At 43.9% G+C, this 18,636-nt stretch overlaps 1 protein-coding gene across 1 annotated transcript in view; it reads right to left on the bottom strand.

The window, feature by feature from the left end:
* The window catches only part of SASH1 (SAM and SH3 domain containing 1), a 346,563-nt gene extending 331,346 nt beyond the window's left edge, over positions 1–15,217 (bottom strand). Inside the window, exon 1 of the mRNA XM_018053320.1 lies at positions 14,782–15,217. Coding sequence (XP_017908809.1) covers positions 14,782–14,826 — 45 coding nt within the window. The 5' untranslated portion in view covers positions 14,827–15,217. The remainder of the gene's footprint in view (positions 1–14,781) is intronic.

The raw sequence follows: 18,636 nt of genomic DNA, 5'->3' as shown, positions 1-18,636 counted from the left end.
GATGAGAAAGGAAAAGGGAGCTGAAGTTAGATGAGACTGGAAGGGCTCACTTTGGATGAGCGAGGGGAGGCTTCTGTGGTTGGACAGAATTTCGACCATAGCCACTCTGAGAGGTGAACCAATTCTTCCCCAGAGGACACTGACAGTGCAGGTAAAAAAATGTCACTCTGGAAGCCTGGAGATAAGATGCTCGATATAGCTGGCAACACGCAAGGACAACGTGGGGAATAAAGCTGTGTAAATTCCTCACACTCAGCTTATGTGATCTGTGCTCCTTCCAGGATTCCAGAACACGTGTGCACTTAATTGAGCCTGACCCTACACACTGCTCCCCACGCAAAGGAAAATCTCTCTTAATCCCTCTTTTTTGTCCATTCTTTTTTTTTTTTTTAATAGAACCTTAAACCACACATAGATAGAGGCACACTGTCACACAGATGAGTCTACTTCATGTCTTCTGATGATGACAGGCAGGGGTACACGATGGGAGAAGCAGAAACAGCCTTTGATTAATATTTCAGTCACAGGAGAGGAATTCGGCTCCAAGATGAAGGCGTATTAAGAAATAGCTCCCAGACAAATGGAGTATGAGAGTTCATCTCAAATCATCCAACATCAGATTCACACTGCATCAAAATTCAGGTGATTTATAGAGCCACATTAGGGTCTATTAGTATTAATGGAAAATATGCATGTATGTCGATATACACATTAGCGCAGGCAGACTTCCCAAAGGGCTTTTGCTTTGGGGCAAAAGCTGCTATTATTTGCACCTTCTCCACTATGGAAATAGAATTATACACACTAAATAAGTGTTCAGTATTCCATGCTCAGCTGAAAAAGGCTCATTCTTAAAGACATGAGTGAAGCTACATTTTATATTTATAATTAAAAGCATTAAAACAAATGGGCCTGTCTTATTACTATTATTTATTATTTATAATTTAAGATTTAATTTATCACTGGTGTTCAGTCATCAATTATAGTGGGAGAGAGCAGTTGTCCAGTCCTTTATTCCCGTGTCAAAGATGAAGAAACAGACAAACTATGGCACTGATTTATACAGATAGACATCCCAGAAGTGAATAATAAAGTGTCAGAAAAGACAATTTTTCTAATCCACAAAGCAGGAAAAAACTAAGGCTAACACCTACTCATTTTCTGGTGAGAAGAAGTTTTAAGTCAAATGAAAAGCAGTAAGAATTCCACAATATATTATCATTATACCAGTAACAGTAATTTCAACTGCTAATTAAAAAAAAGACCCAATTCAAAATGGCTCAATCTACAAGGAGGTTCGTTATTTCACAATGAGGATGTCTAAATTGTTTCCAGGTTAATTTGCTTGTTCTAGTCTTATCAAGGGCCCTATCCACTCCACCATCCCGCAGGTCATCTTTGTAGTTCACGGGTGAAAACCGGATGCCAGCTTCTGGGCTTCATTGTAGACCTAACAATGATAGTTAGGAAGGAAGGAAGACAGATCACCTTCCTTGCATCTCTTTTGCACGATGGGAAGGTTGTCGGCAGGAAAGTTTTTCCAGAAGTCCTTAAGGGGCCAGCATGAAATCACGTTCCTCTTCCAAAATCAACAAACGGTGAGAGAAATGGAACATATTGGTTGACTTAGATAAGCAGTTTTACAACCCCAATTCATAAGTTCCAGAGAGGATCACCAGCTCCGAGCTCACGGTCTCCCAGAGGAGGCTGTGCACCATACAGAACAGAGACTCAGAGGGTGAGGAAGCAAGAAGGTGTGGGGTGAAAATGGACGTGTGTGTGTGTGTGTGTGTGTGGGTGTGTGTGTGCGTGCGTGCTACACAAGGGAGTGCCCTTGCTGGGACCCTCAAAGGTCTACTTACATCTTGGGTACCTGGGGGCTCACTGATGTACATGAAGGAGTGTGAGGTTTTATCCTGAATCTCATTCAAGTAAGTTTTAAAAAAAATATTAGATGAAAACTAGTACTGGGGAAGAGCAGTATGGTAGAATTCCCTAATTGGTTTGCAAAGGACAGACCTCTGAAACACTGATCTAAGGTAAAGGGTCTGGTCTGTTTCTTGGTGAAAGTGAAAGAAAAGAAAGAAAGTGAAGTCATCCAGTCATGTCCGACTCTTTGCGACCCCATGGACTATATAGCCTACCAGGCTCCTCCATTCATGGGATTTTCCAGACAAGAATACTGGAGTGGGTTGCCCTTTCCTTTTCCAGGAGATCTTCCCGACCCAGGGATCGAACCCAGGTCTCCCACGTTGTAGGCAGATGCTTTACGTCTGAGCCACCAGGGAAGTAGGGGTATTCTATCCAACAGAGGCACCACATTACATTTAGAGATCCCTATCAACACATTCATGTCTTTTAAAGAAATTAAAGTCTGAAGAAAAAAATACACTTTTGAGTCGAAGAAATATTTTAATATATAATATGAATATATTTGCCTTTACACTAACACAGTTGTAAAACATAACTTTCATTGTTTCTTTTTTTTTTTTTTCATTGTTTCTTAAATGGAGGAAATGAAGTCACTCAGTTGTGTCTGATTCTTTGTGACACCATGGACTGTACAAGGCTCCTCCCTCCATGGGATTCTCCAAGCAAGAATACTGGAGTGGGTTGCCGTTTCCAATGGCCCACAAAGCCAGAAGTGCCCAGGGCCCATGAAAATAGTAACACCATCCCGTTTCAAGGTACACATGGAAGGAACCCCAAGGCAGTGGGACCCAGAAGGGTCATATTTGCTCAGCAGTATGAACAGTGGGCAGGGGTGGGGAAGTTGCATTTCAACAGGAAAACATTAAATATAAATCAGAAAGCAACAGCAGCATCCCATGCATGCCCACCAGCTAAACATGGTGTGAGCTAAGGTGCGAATGAGCAGACCCAGCCAAGGCCCACCAGGCATCAGGCGTAGCAGTGGATGCCTGTCAAGTGATCACTACCTGAAGGTCAGGAAAGCTTACGGGAGTAGGCAGAGTGGAGCCTTCACGGTGAAGTTTCTCTGGGGACGGAGGAAAGGCAAGGACGGTCCAATCATGGGACCTCAGGCATCATCCATCAGGAAGACCTATTCAGACTGGTTAGCCCTGAAATCACATCATGGTGTTTAGGGGTAACCACCTAGTTGGCCTGACTCAAGCTGCTTATAATTACAAGAAACACAGAAATAAGAAGCAGATAGAAACATGCACACACAGGTAGCAGCTCCTAAGCACAAAATGTGACTTGGGAACATTGTCAGATATTCTTTTTGCAAAAGAGAAGTTTATGAAACAATTACCTAATGCACCCTGAAGGCAAAGACTGGCAAAGTGAAGGCTGACTCCAGGACCTCTTGACAAGGTCTGGGATGACAGGGGTATAAACGCCATTTCAAGTTGGAGGACTGTGGTTAAAGGCCAGGTATGCAGACCGATCCTGTAATATCTTGTAGTTTCTCTCTCATTGCCAAGTGGGAAGAGTGACATTGATAAATCACCCTATTATAACTTGTGATAAAAGCAGCGGGTACTTAGGGAACTGACCAACAGACACATGAAAAAGACAAATGGCTGCAGGAAGACGGCCGACACAAGTTGGAAATTAGTGATACCGGCTGTGGAATGAACAGGACAAAGTGTAGTAGACAGAGATAATATTCCAGTCTCACAAATGTCCATTGATTCGAGTCACCTGACAGCCTTCTTGGAAAAAAGTCTCAATTTACTATGAATACCCATGAAAACACCCTGAAAACAATATGGCATGCAAATGCAAAGTATTATTATGACTTAACCAACTGAAGCAGAAAACCGAATCAATTATCTATATACTTTCATTTTAGGCTCAAGTTTAGGGATATTCGGTCAGGACTTCTGTTTTGGTTAAATGGTCTAGATATTTACCATTGTGGTATATAGAATCAACATCAAGAGTGTTTTGATTTTCTAAAACCTCCAGCTTTTGGAGGGACTCACAATGACCGTGTTATGATACAAGAAGTCCTGCAGATACTTCTCCTCTATGAAACTGGGTTATTTTGTGCTGTCGACTGTGTGGGTTTCTCTAGCGGCATCAAGAAACTAGTTCTCAAATCGCTTCCTTCTTAAACCTCAAGGGTTTCTGCCAACCACATTCCACTGGTCTGTAGAAAGTACTGCCTTCCATTTTCCACTACCTCAGAGTTGGGCCAAGTCAGCCTGAGGGGGAGTCATTAACCACTTTGGTTCCTCCATGTGTCTGACTGACCACTAATATATAACACAGTTTAGCAGGTAGGAAGCCACACGGGGAAGCAAGGTGAAAATTCACTGCCATTTTCTCTGGCAGTTGTCAGCGATCAACAAGACCCAAAGTGAAACCTTCAGTTGCCAACAGTTCTAAATAATGAGTTCATGTTCCTGAGGCAGAATGGCCCCTTGGGGGCCCGGGCTGCGTGGGGGTGGGTTGGGGGAGAGGGACAGCATGAAAGTGGATAGAACAATGAACCTCTGAGATATTAATAAAGAAAGGAATGGATTAACGGAAGGGACCCATATGTAGGTTTCTGGTGATACTGCAGAAAGTACATGTGGCATCCAAGAGTTAGCCCATTTTTCCTTCAAGAAAACTCATTCTCGTGTTCTACAGCAGCTGCTACTGTTTGGATTATGAATAGTAATAAGCCATATGGCGTGGCAGAAAGGAATCACACATATTTTCACATGGACAAATATTATCATTCCAATACATAAACACGTCAATATAAGTGTTTTTTCTCCTGGGAGCAATACAGCCCCTGATCGCTGTTATAAGAAAATGACTTACTCTGGATGTGCAAAAATTACCTGCCACGGTTATTACTGGAGCCTGTACCTGCAACAGCAGTCTCCTAAAGTATCTTTTTTTCTTATTTATAGGAAGACAGGAAGGAAGAGAGGGAGGGAAAGAAGGGAAGGAATGAAAGAAAATCAGAAGAAAGAGAAAGAAAACAGAGAGAAGAGGAAGACTGTTCAAGCAAGAGGGGCACATTGTCCCTAGCTTTCCATCTGGAAGGCAGCCCGACCCCAGAAGCTCAGAACTGAGACAGCAGTGTGTTTGCCTGGGGATTGTAATGCCAATTCCCTAGCAACCAGACCCAGGAGGCAAAGATGGAAGAGACCAAATCAGGTTACTTAGCCCGGTCAGTGAAGGCCTGTCCTGATTTTATTTTAAATGTCTCAAGGACAAAGCATCCATCATGGACCATATATTTCTTCCAACAATTTATCTAGATCTTCCATTTCTTAATTTGGGCTTGTTACTTCTCTCTGTCATTTCATTTTTCTTTATTCTTCTTTGTCCCGGAACTTTCTAGATAGACTTTCCCCTGAGAATCTACCACTTTTGGTGCAAGCTGTTCTGTCATCAACCCCAAACTTTTTATCTCACTTCCTGCCAAGGCTTGGTCATTGTCTTCCAAGGCTTTTCCATGTCTGGTTTTTCAGGCTAAAGATGTGTCCCAGCTGGGTGGACGAGCCCATTTGACTCAGAGAGGGCAGCCCTGGGGTGAGGTTTGCAAGGAGGGACAGAAAGGGTGTGGCTTTGTCATTCAGGTCCTGTGGTCACTATGAAAGAAAGTGCAGTCGCTCAGTCTTGTCTGACTCTTTGCTAACCCGTGAATTTGAGTCCACCAGGCTCCTCTGTCCATGGAATTCTCCAGCCAAGAATACAGAGGTGGGTGGCCATTCCCTTCTCCAGGGCATCCTCCAGAGCCAGGGATCGAACCCCAGTCTCCCGCTTTTGCAGGTGGATTGTTTACTGTTTGAGCCACGGGGGAAGTCATCTCTAATAACGTGGAACCAAGGGAAGCCACTGGAGGCAGAAGACTTGGAGGGAGAATGGGGTGACCGAGGGAGCTGTGCCCAATGGAGAGAGCCATCCTAGGAAATACCGCAATGGTGGGTGATGCTAGAATCATGTCCACAGTAGTGCAGTTTACAGCGGGTCCTTTCTCCCAGGGTATAATTCCTCCAAGTGAACAAACTGGGATCAGTTTACCTAGTGACTCTTCTCTCAATCATTAGGGTCTAGGTGACAGATATTTTTAAAAAATTAAATCCCTAGGAGTTTGGGGTTTATATATACATACACACACATACACACACACACACACAACTATATATAAAGATAGATGATCAACAAGGATCTACTGTACAGCACAGGAAACTCTACTCAGTATTCTGTAATAACCTATATAGGAAAAGATCTGAAAAAGAACAGATAAAAGAACAGATATATGTACCTGTGGCTTCCCAGCTTCCCAAGTGGCTCAGTGGTAAAGAATCCGTCTGCCAATGCAGGAGACGCAGGTTTGATCCCTAGGTCAGGAAGATCCCCTGGAGGAGGAAATTGTCATCCATTCCAGTATTCTTGCCTGGGAAATCCCATGGACCGAGGAACCTGGAGGGCTGCAGCCCAAAGAGTCGCAAACAGTCAGACCCGACTGAGGACACATGCCCATGTGTGTCCAGCTGAATCGCTTTGCTGTACATCTGAAACTAACAAAGCAATGTACATCAGCTATACTTCAACATGAAATGAAATGAGATAAAATAAATAATCGAATCCAGCACTTTCCTGATGCTTGCTCACCCTGTACCTCAAGGGCTTTCCACTCCAGGGCCAGGTCAGTGAGCATAAACGAAAACTCATCAAGATTAAGAGAGAGTAGGGGCTGCAGGGACCTGGGGATGTATGCATCCAAATGAAAATACCAAGCAGCCCAGGGCACGCAGAGCAGACCCGTCTGCAGCTGCCTTCAGCTTCAGGGCCAGCAGGCTGGAGGCCTCGCTCAGAAACCCGTCACCCTTCTCCCTGGGGCACCTCCCAGGTTCCCTCCTTTGCTGCCTGCACAGGTTCTCCCTCACTCTCAGCTGTGCTGGTCTCAACCCACACCTTTTGACCAATGCTACATCCACTGTCCCAAGTGTATCCCTTACACAGTCCAGCCCTTTAATAGGCTGCAGGAGGTGTCTGTGCACCTGGAGCTGTCCCTTCTCTGGGATAAGCATCTGGGGTTTACACCACCTGTCCTGAGTGTGGCATGGATGGTTTTGGGCTCCAGGTCAGTAGCTCTCACTTCCCTGGTGGGTCAGACGATAATCTGCCTGCAGTGCAGGAGACCTAGGTTTGATCCCTGGGTCAGGAAGATTCTCTGGAGAAAGGCATGCCTACCCACTCTAGTATCTTCACCTGGTGAATTCCATGGGCAGAGGATCCTGGTGGGCTATAATCCATGGAGTCACAAGAGTTGGACACATGGAGCGACTAATACTCTCACTTTTTCAGTTTCCAGTAGTGCTCAAAGTTGCTGGGTGATGCTGATGCTGTAGGTCTCCCTGGACCAGTAGCATCTGCATCTCCCAGCAACTAGTTATAAATGCAAATTTGAGGGCCCTATCCTAGGCTTCATGAAATCAGAACTTTAGGGGAGGTGCACAGCGGTAGACTGGCAATTTGTTCACACCAGCCTTCTGGGAGGTTCTGCTGCAGGCTCAAGTTTGAGAACCTCTGCTGCCTCCGGTTGTCCCCATTCTCGCTCTGCAATGTGTTTCAGTTGTCTGTGACCCTCTGAAACTGCCTGCCTCAAACTAAACCTGGACCCACACAAACTACTGTCTCATTCATTTTAGGGGAATAAAGGGGCATTATAAATATTAAATTAGATAACAGCCATGAAATACCTAGCACAGTTCCTGCTGCTGTTGTTGCTGCTGCTAAGTCACTTCAGTCGTGTCCGACTCTGTGTGACCCCATAGACAGCAGCCCACCAGGCTCCCCCATCCCTGGGATTCTCCAGGCAAGAACACTGGAGTGGGTCGCCATTTCCTTCTCCAATGCATGACAGTGAAAAGTGAAAGTGAAGTCGCTTGGTCCTGTCTGACTCTTAGTGACCCCATGGACTGCAGCCCACCAGGCTCCTCCGTCCATGGGATTTTCCAGGCTAGAGTACTAGAGTGGGGTGCCATCTTACTAAATATGTAAGGCATGTTAGTTATCCCTGTCATCATTAATCAATTTGTCATATTAATTATACTACATTTTTTCAATGTGGTCTGAGACCAAATGAACTTTTTCTAAAAAAGTTTTTTTTTTTTTTTATGTGGACCATTTTCTAAAGTCTTTATTGAATTTGTTATACTATCGCTTCTGTTTTATATTTTGGCCACATAGGAAATCTTAGCTACCTGACGATCGAACCTCCGCCTCTGCATTGGAAGGCAAAGTCTTAACCACTGGATCGCCAGGGAAGTCCCCAGATGAACTCTGATGTGTCAAATTGCTCTAGAGTTTTTGTCTCTCATTTACAACTCACATATTCACATAGTGAATGGAATTGTAAAACCTGTACTGAAAACAGTAGCATAAATGGTAGGGCTGAAACACCCTCATTGATGTAAGAAGTGATCTTGTTATATCAACTAAAAGCTCCACAGGTTTGGGGAGGAATAAGATACAGCCCCCCAGGAAAGGAAGGAAGCAATCACAGAAGTATGATTCCTTTGAGAATGAGGAGGGTGAAGTGGTGAAAGGAGAGATCAAACATAAACCTTAAACTTTCTGATATTTCAAAGAACATAGAGACTCTCCTTCCTAACTATCCTCTAATTTTAAAGGCCCTGCAGTGTCTCCACCCTTCTTCCATTTTAGTTAAAAGACCATTTTGGATGTAACTATGCAAAAAAGTAGAAATGCTGGCCCATGCTGGGTCTATATTAAAATTCACCCAATACAGAAAGCTGACTTTCATTAAAGTAACAGCTAAACGAGGGCCAAAAGCTTGACCTTCATGTTGTTCAAGAGCGACACCAATCACCCGGCCTTGGCACGCACATGGATTTCTTGCAAGCATTTCAGCAGGTGTTTTCTGAATGGCATCCAGAATCGCACTGGACAGAAACGCAGCAAAGGTCGCTGAAGCCACATCAATAATGATAAGCAGGCAGATCGCGGCCCCTCCCGCCCGTCCTGCGAGCCCACGGAGATCACAGCACCGCTGAGTCCGAGGGAGGCAGCGTCTGCGGGAGCTTCTAGCCAAGTGCCAAAGTCATTTTGCCTACTTGAGATGGAGACTCCAACAGTGCAGGCCAGAGGTCTAAGGGAATGAGAAGAGCTTAGGAGAGGAGACTGGCGGAGATAAAACAAACACCAATTTTTTTTTTTTTATCAGTAGGTTTCATTTTAAAATTTGGGATCTCTTCAATACACCAGCTTACAATGTCATATCACAGCTGCTATATTTTCGGGTATACTTTTTTTTTAAAGTTAAGAAATTGTACTAAAGGGGAAAAGTTAATTATATTCCTTCCTGGAATTCTAAGTAGTAAGCATTTACAATAAAGTAAAATAAAATTACATCAAAGAACCCAGTTGACAAATACTATTATTCTGAATTCCTCCAGGTTCCTGCCTCAGAAACACCTGTTCAATAGCCTTTTTTTGACTGATGAGCATATTCCCACATGCAGGGCTTTGCCTGCCTCCAGCTTGCCAACCTGTGTTCAGAAAGCAAGACTACTGTCCGGACAGGGACGGAAAGCAGGTCCAGGAGTCAGAGCAAAGCTCAATTCTCCTTCCCATACCTCATCCTTACCCAACTCTGGGGTAATATCGGAAGACTTATTTAACCTCTCCGTGCCTCAGTTTCTCTTTCTGTAAAATGAGAGACTGGTTAGATGGGAGTTGTTACTAGTTAGAAATAAATGTCACATGTCCAGAGGGTCTGATAAGTGCTCAAAAATGCAGGGATGGGGGAAGATGGGTACCCATCCCATCCACAGGGGACAACAGTGCTCAGTCCAGCTAATTATTGCCACATCGTTTGCTTCTTTTTCAAGGAAATATGTTTCTGGATTGTTATATCAAGTCTTCTGAATTTTAAATGTTGGCTTAAAGATTAAAAGAAAGAAAACATTACATATAATCTGGAGGTAAAAATAGAACACTTATGTGATCCCTTAAAGTTCTCCACCTCCTTTGATTCAAATTACCTTTAAAACCTATTAATACAACTTGCTGGTCGACACATGCAATCTCTTGACTGTCATCAGTCGTGTGCTTGTGATGACTTGTCTCCCCTTTCAAACTCTCAGCTGAACTGTATACCTCTTTTTCTCAGAGCTAGAAAAGAGTTTGAGTTGAATACAGCTACGCATATGCATGGCAGAGTTGACCATCTAAAGCAAAGGAGGCTGCCAGGAACCAGATTTCAGCAGGCAAATTGATATGAATAAAGCCAAGGGGTCGGGGGAGGTGTGAGGGGCAAGTAACCAGAAAGAAACTAGGGCAGTGAATGTGAAGGAGTAAACATGTTTCCTGTCCAGCAACCAGTAGCTAAGAAGGAGAAATGGGAAAATTTTTGCACAATGTCATGAAAAGCAGGAGCTTTGAGGGGGCAAAATGTTTCAGGTGCCAGGAGTGTTGCCTAGTGGAGAAAGTTTGTTCTGAGCTCTTAAGATGGGCACTTGAGCCTGGAGACTTTTCTAGAAAAGATTTGGCTAACTCAAGGAACAGGGAAGAAAGTATCAGAAAGCTTTGCTGGCCTTAGAAGTACATTGAAGAAGAATTAGACTTTTCTGTTATCCTAAGCAAACATAGACTATTATCTACAAAAGATAGCCATAATTTCTAACTTGATGTAGTTGTACCCTACAGGATCCCTTCAGCAACCATCCCGTCATCATATTTTCCTCAGAAATACGCTTCTTTCTCCCTGCTCAACTTGCGCCTCTCTGGTCTGGGACCACTGTCATCTCATGTTTAGCTGCTGTGCTTAGTCGCTCAGTTGTGTCCAACTTTTTGCAACTCTTTGTAGCCCGCCAGGCTCCTCTGTCCATGGAATTCTCCATAGGCATTATACTGGAATGGGTTGCCATACCCTCTTTCAGAGGATCTTCCCAACCCAGGGATCGAACCCAGGTCTCCCGCACTGCAGGTGGATTCTTTACCATCTGAGCCACCAGGGAAAACATCTTTCTAGCTAGGTTCCAGAAACTTCAGAATCCAGTCTACTTGGATGGACTAATTTTCTTTAAACACTGCTTTTATCATACCATTCTACTGTTCCCATACTTTCCATGGCTCCCAAGCCTTAATGTCTCTGCTTGGCCTTCAAGGCTCCCTAGCATCCACTCAGTTTGATCTCTCCGCATCCCTCATGTGCATTTCCTGCTTGGTCACTAAGTACTGCCTCAACACCGGGGTGTTCCCACATCCCAGCGTTTACCCAATGTCACGCCCTTCACCTGGATGCCTGTCCCTCTCCTTTCAAAATCCTGTCCATCCTTCTCCATCTATTTCTTTCGTGTAACCTTCTCCAACTCCCCTGTCTTCAGAATCACTGTCCCTTTTTCTGTGTGAACCATGCACTCTGAAACTCATTTATACATCATTTCACTCTCTAATTGTTTCGTGTACATATAGCTTGTCTCTCAATTATATTTTGACCTTCGTGAGTTGAGAGCGTGTCTTCTTCCTCTGTGTTTTCCGCAGAAGCAGCAGAATAGGTACAGAAGCCAGATTCAGTGAGCACTTGACCGATGCTTTGTTCAGTTGAGCTCATATGGAGATGGGGAAAAATGAGGACTTTAGGTTTGAAAAAAGAGAAACAGTTTGGGGTTTGTGGGTGGTAATGATCACACAGGACTCCAGAGCCACTTACTGCTGTTGACTTCCCCCAAATAACGTGTGTGTGTGTGTGTGTGTGTGTATGCGCATGTACATAGCGCCCACTGCTGACTGCATCCACATATTCCATCCATCCTTGCTGAAGTTGGCCCATAGAACCACTGTGCTAAGCTGTGCTCAGGGCAGGGACTGTCCCTGAACAGCATACAACCTTGGGGACCTGAAGCTGCACAGACAAGCTCCTAAATCTGAATTTGCAGGGGCTGCTATTATCCTCCTTGAGAGAAGCATTCTCTGTTTATATCCAGCGAGGTAGAGAATTTCTAAGTGACAAAGGCAGCCTGCAAGAAAAAACTCATAAAAAAAAAAAACCTCAAACATACCAAGAACAAAGAACAATGAGGGAATTATCCATGGAGGAACAGTTCTGGACCTTCAGGCTGAGAAGGTTGGGAGCCAATGTCCAACATCGTGGAAGAAATCACCAGCTTCTGATGGCAGAGGCTTCTATTTCTCGCTCTCACACTGCTCAACACTCAGAGAGCGCCAAGCCCATCATTACATCTCTTCGTCCCATCATTACGTCTCACCATCAATGCAACTAAGATAACACCCTGCTGACCACAGAGACGTTGAGTACCTTAATTATGATAGAAAGACACTGTGAAAATGCACCAAGCGCTCCAAACTCCATTTCTGTTGATGCACACAGGCCTCCGAGCAGCCACTGGATTGCCGTGAGGTTAAGCCCCTCCTTCCCTGTCCCTGGCTGCCTGAATTGGCAGGTATTTCACCTATGGCACAGCCTGGAAGGAAGGAGAGACGGCAACCTAAGGCAGTCTCGGGGGCTGCTGGCCTGGCAGTAAGTGGCCACCCACTTGCCAAGGGAACTGGTGACAACATGCAGTGGCCAAGACAGAGCCAGGGGCTGGAGAACTTCCAAAAGAGGAGAGAATTTTCAAAATGAGAGTTTGCGTGATCAAGGTTGAACAGAACAATAGGTGAGCTTTTATTTGCATGATAGGTGTTTTCTGCACAGTTCTGATATTCTCTCATGTGACTGACTGTATCTTTCCCGGGAACCTCCTTGGGTAAGGGACTGAGGTGTCTGAGTGTGGAGGACCAATACTTGCATCTTGCCCCTTTCTGTATTTCCTGAGATCCAGCCTTTGTCCGGGCCCATCGGGCTGTCCCAGGACCCTGGAACCCATCAGAGCCTGCTGCTCCCTCAGCTCCTAGCCCCGTGGAGCAGAGAGATCCCTTCCTGCCCTGAGAACATGCAGGAAAAAGCCTTAAAAAATTTTTTTTAGCTTGTCAAAATGAGCTCCTAATAAAAACTAAGGCATTTAAAATATTACAAGAGCATAGAAATAGTTCAGTCTCCTGAATACAACTGATATGATTTGCTAAGTGAATGACTTGGATAAACAAAGGTGGATGTCTCAAAAGCTTGACTATTGATCTGAAAATTGTGCCTTTTTAGCTATGTTTGGGAACAAGATAGTAATTTTTACCTTCCTTTCTCCAAAAATATACAACATGGCTTGCCAGCTGAGATACAGCATGAAAACCCAAGACGCCAGCACAATGAGCATTCTTTAATGGACAGTAGTGTTATTGAAAAAGCAATGTTTTAATTTGTTCTTGGAGTCAACTTTAGGTCATAAAAGAAGGTAAGACAGGGCATGCTGACAGGAAAAGGACAGGTGGGTCACGCTGCTGCCACCAGGATAGAATTTGTTATTCCAATCTTAAAAATCCCCTATTTTTCAAAAACAGACTCACAGACTTAGAGAATGAACTTACGGTTGCCGGGGGGAAGATGGGAAAGGGATAGTTAGGGAGTTTGTGATTTACATGTACACACTATGGTATTTAAAATGGATAACCAACAAGGTCCTACTGGATAGCGCAAGGAAGTCTGCTCAATGCTATGTGGCAGCCTGGATGGGAGGGGAGTTTGGGGGAGAATACATACATATATATATATTACTGAGTCCCTTCACTGTCCATATGCTGTCCATCACCACATTGTCAATTGGCTATACGCCAATATAAAATAAAAAGTTTTTTAAAATCTCCATTTTTGCAACAGAATCTTCTATTTCCAATGAAGTTCAAATTCATATAGAGAAGAAAACTGAAAGAAAGTGAAGTCGCTCAGTCGTGTCTGACTCTTTGCTACCCCATGGAGCCTGCCAGGCTCCTCTGTCCGTGGGATTTTCCAGGCAAGAGTATTGGAGTGGGTTGCCATTTCATTCTCCAGGGGATCTTCCCGCTCCAGAGATTGAACCTGGGTCTACTCGCATTATAGGCAGACTCTTTACTATCTGAGCTACCAGGGAAGATCCCATTAGAAAAGATAAAACCCAATAAAATGTTATACCACGGAGCAAGCAGAGAGATATACTAACTGAGAAAGCACAGTGCTGGGAGTTAGGGTCTAGGATCCTGTAGCCCGACTCTGAGTTCTCCAAGTAGGGGAACTTCACTTTACTCAACTATAAAATAAGATGGTCAGTCAAGGTCCCCAAGGCCTGAGAACCTGTGTCATTCTGTGAGGCTTTCAGAACTTGACCAATTCATTTGAAGTCAACTCAGTAGTTCTCAGTGACATAAAAGGCAATAGAAAGTCTGAATACTCCCAGTTCAGAAATTATAAAAATTAGCTTTAGACATTAGTATGCTCCTTTACCATGCTCTTCTGATTATAGTATATATATTATGATTATTATATATACACACACATACATGTGTATTTATATAATCCTACATGAGGTATATTTAAAGAAAATCAAAAGAAATCATCCAAATCAGAGTTCCAAGAAACGGTTCATCTGTGTTAAAAGCCTAGTTTGATGTTACAATTCCCTTCTGTCAGCGAGTTGTGTTGCTTCAATAAGGTCATGTCTTGCATGCCCACAAGCTCTTCAGTATGGTTCATCAATAAAATTAGAAACATTTACACCCAAACAGTTCATCCAAAGTCATTTATCACTAATACCATTTGGTATGTAGAAGGCATGTTTCACTTTAAAATAATGAGCAAGGCTCCAGTCCTTTGATTATAAATTCCCCTTTCATCTTAATTTTATGAAAAGCCACAAGGAAAATGCCCAGCGTGATGCCCTTGATATTTAAATACTTTGTTCCACTTACCATTAGTCTGCTCCAAAACTCAGCCTCCCTTGCAAAATGCTCCATATTGAAGGGATAAATTTCGTGTTCTGCCTTGTCAAACGTGTCACTTGGACTGCTCCAGTGACTGAGCACAGGGAAACAAACATTTCAGCTGAGCTGCCTTCATAATATTGACGGTTTATCTTCTCGCTGGAAGTCTTGAGAGAAATGGAATTTACATATGTTGGGATGAGATGGGTGCGGACATTTCTCATAATTATGATTCAAAATCGAGTTATGTTGCATTCAGGGAGATAATAATATAATTCAAAGAAGAAAAGTATCCCCTAGCATTACTGCCACTTAAGACAGGACAACTCCTATTGCCTTGTGCCAATATACCACACCCAGTCTCTGTGCCAAGAACAACCTACAGTGGGTGGTGTCAGCTTCCTTCTTGCATTTTTTTTTCAAGGCAGACTCTAGTGACTATAAACCTTTCAGCTCACTTGAAGGTGTGCACAGTGACACAAGATTAGACATCTGGAATGCAAGTATAAGGTTGTAAGGTCAGAGAGAAAACTTTGACAGTCTTATGGGTGAAATTAACCAGAGTCGACTACTCATGATTCACTCTGTGTGTGCTCTATTAGAACAGGTAAAGTATGATTTTTAAACAACCATGTAAAGATGTAAGTGCATATAATAGTCTCACATTTTTTTTCTTAGGAGAGATTGGAGAAGAAATAACTTCCTTAAAATGTCCCAGAGACTTGGGTCAGTGGCTGTCATCATAGGCATGACCAGGACATGAGACATTCCCATTTTCATCAGTTCTGACTATTCTAATGGTCATTCAAAAGAAGCCACGTGTAAAGAGAGAGGTTTACCACCTCCTACCCATCATTTTTGCTAGCTGAAAAAAGAAGGAAAAGAAAAGTCTAGACAAAGCTTGATGGCAGAGACCTGAAAGAACTGAAGTTCTTTCTTTCTGGGGTCGTTTGACCTTTACATGTTCAATGAACATTTTCTGGATATTTACATCTAATGAAGTTGTCAAAGCTTCTGATGAAAAGCAAGACGAAAGTACACAAACTGCATGCCTTTTGATAAACCTTCCCTCGAGTGTTCTAACAACACGTCCTTCCTTTGCAGTTTCTAATTACACAGGACTTAACGAGCAGCGGCCCTTTACAGTAAACCAGACTGTGGTCAACCACTGAGCTTTACTTCCAAAGCCTGGGGTGGGAAATCAGAAGCCAACATCCTGCTGTTCTGACATGAAACGAACTACTTTGACAGTTATTCTCTTGCAGGAAGACTTTCCCCTCCTCATTTTAATATGGGTAGGGCTTTCTAAAACACTTCGTTTTTATGAGTTTTACCCTACAGGCAGTTATTTATCTCTGGTACCTTTTTCTCCATTTCTTTGTGCCCCAAATTAGTTTCAACTTCGTCAGATTAACTGCTTAAATATTAACAAAAAAATATTGACAAACCAAGGGACCTGGGGAAATGGAAAGTTGGTCAAAGAAGAGCTACTTTGCAAGAGAAGAAAGATGATTTCGTTGGAGAAATATCTAAAACTACTTGTGTATTTTTCTCCCCCTGGAAGTCCTGAGGAGGGCTACACTTAGGGTGACTATTCCATGAATGCGTTTTGCGGGTCCTGCCTCACAACTCAGCCCTTCTCTTAACTGCTGGTGTTTGTGGCCAGGGTGAGTCATCTGAACACTGAGCAACTTTTCCGAACATGTGAAGCAACTCTGGCAGAGAGGTTTTCTTTGCAGCTGGTGAAATCTGATGCTCATTTCACTGAGCATGGGTATATGTACTTTTGTAAAATAGATACGCTTGTGAAAAACTATACACAAACCCACGATTCTCAATTAAGTCATATTTTTTTAAAAACGCAAGGGCATCTAGATACTTAAGGGTATCCAAGGCACATCCCCATATAAGAGGGAAAACAACTTTTGCTTTAAAACCATCTGCCACATGAATGTTTTACTAGTGTGGGGTTTTATATAGGGCATTATCTTAAATTGAGCGGCACTAGTTCAGCCTGCTTGGCCTGTGACCGACCCAGCTAATGTCACTGGAACACAAAACTGACTCTACAGGCCTGTTTCGGTCATCTTTTTCACAGAGAGTGGTTATGAGAGCTTTCTTGAGTATGTGAGTTTTATTCATCTCCAAGCAATTCACAAGAAAAAGAGGATGCAAAGTTGGTTTACATTGTCCAACAAATTAAACTAACATAAAGGGTGATCTGCAAAGGATGAACCAGGGTGCCTTGAAAATGTGCCTTCAACCCTTCTACTCTGTTGCACAAATCCAGTGAGTGGAGGACCAAAGTTTCCTTCTCTTGTGAAAGGTTCACGCCACTTTGTCTTGAAGAATTGTCAGTCTCACCCGTGGAGTGCAATGCTGTGCTGAGTGCTACCACACACTCCTAACCAACTTTGGAGGTTTGAATTTAGGATGATTTCTCTCTCTCTCACTCACTGTATCCTTTCTGTTCACCTCTCTGACTCTATGCCTCGTCTCCTTACCGTGGCAGAAGCCAGACCCAGCGGCAGGATTTCCTGGCTTTGGTTTTTGAAGAGTCTGACTCCCAAAGAGAAGATTGCATCTGAAGGAAGGAGCAGAACGTCTTTGAGAAACAAGTCTGGGAATAGAGACAGGTTCCAAGGTCCCAGGGAAGGGTGAGTCCCTGGCCTTGCCCTGGGGAAGCAGAGTGCTCCAGAGAGAAAGAGGGTGTGCCTATGGAGGAGGGCGGGCTTTCCTGGGTGGCTCAGATGGTAAAGAATCCACCTGCCAATGCCAGAGACTTGGGTTTGATCCCTGGTTCAGTAGGAGCCCCTGGAGAAGGAAATGGCTACCCACTCCAGGAGCCTTGCCTGAAAAATCCCATGGACAGAGGAGTCTGGTGAGCCACAGTCCATGGAGTCTCACATGACTGAGCAACGGACACTTTCACAGAGCAGAAACTATAGGACTCACAGCTGCTACAAAGATCCTCATGACTCAGCGGGGGCATGGGAGCAGTCCTTCCAGGGAGTGCTGGGGGCCTGGGTGGAGGGGTGTCAGTGAGACCATGACAGACCCCACCACCAAGGCCCCTCGCCACTTGGGGCATTGTGGACTCCTTCGCAAATCTGGTGAAGTCCTGGGAAGGAGAGGAAAGCCCAACAAAGGCAAAAATGAGATGCATCTGGGGGCTCAAAGTTGCTTTAAAGGAAATATTGGTTGGTCAAAAAGGTGGTTCAGGTTTTTCCACATGCTCTTAGGGAAAAAAATCTGGACTTTTAGGCTAGCTTAATACAGGTCACACTTCGTCCTCACCTGAGTTTGATGACAAGGATTTGTATCAACTACTCATTCTGATGCCAAGCACTGTGGTGAGACCTTGGAAAGTCTGCCATTTTTCCTCTGTAGGCAGATGGAGTCATATCTCTAGGGTCACAACTAGAGAACTAGATAAACCCGTGTGCAATGTTACTCCTGGATTCAAGGTCATCTGCAAGCCTATGCTCCTTGGGAATCACCTTGACCCTCACCATTGATCTCTAGGGTGGGAAGTTTCCTGCTGTTGTTTCCTGGCTCTGCAGAGGTAAGAGGCACAGGGTGAAACAACAGATGGGGAGATTTCTCAATTAGAAGTGGTTCTTGTGTTCACTGTGATTTGAGCTTTTGGACTACAGAAGACAGAAAGCACATCTTGACCAGATAAAATTCTATGACAGAGAAAAAGATCCATTTAGGATCAGTTATTCAAGGCCCCCTAGGATATACTGGCACACTCACCCCATAATTCGATCTGGCCTCTCTCTTCCAATGTTAAGTATGGCAGTTCCTGGAATTTATTGTACATACTGCCTACGTCTGTTA

Source organism: Capra hircus, chromosome 9 (assembly GCF_001704415.2).
Source record: "Capra hircus breed San Clemente chromosome 9, ASM170441v1, whole genome shotgun sequence".
NCBI lineage: Eukaryota > Metazoa > Chordata > Mammalia > Artiodactyla > Bovidae > Capra > Capra hircus.
The sequence above is the reverse complement of the archived record's forward strand: the minus strand, read 5'-3'. Positions and strand labels throughout refer to the sequence as shown.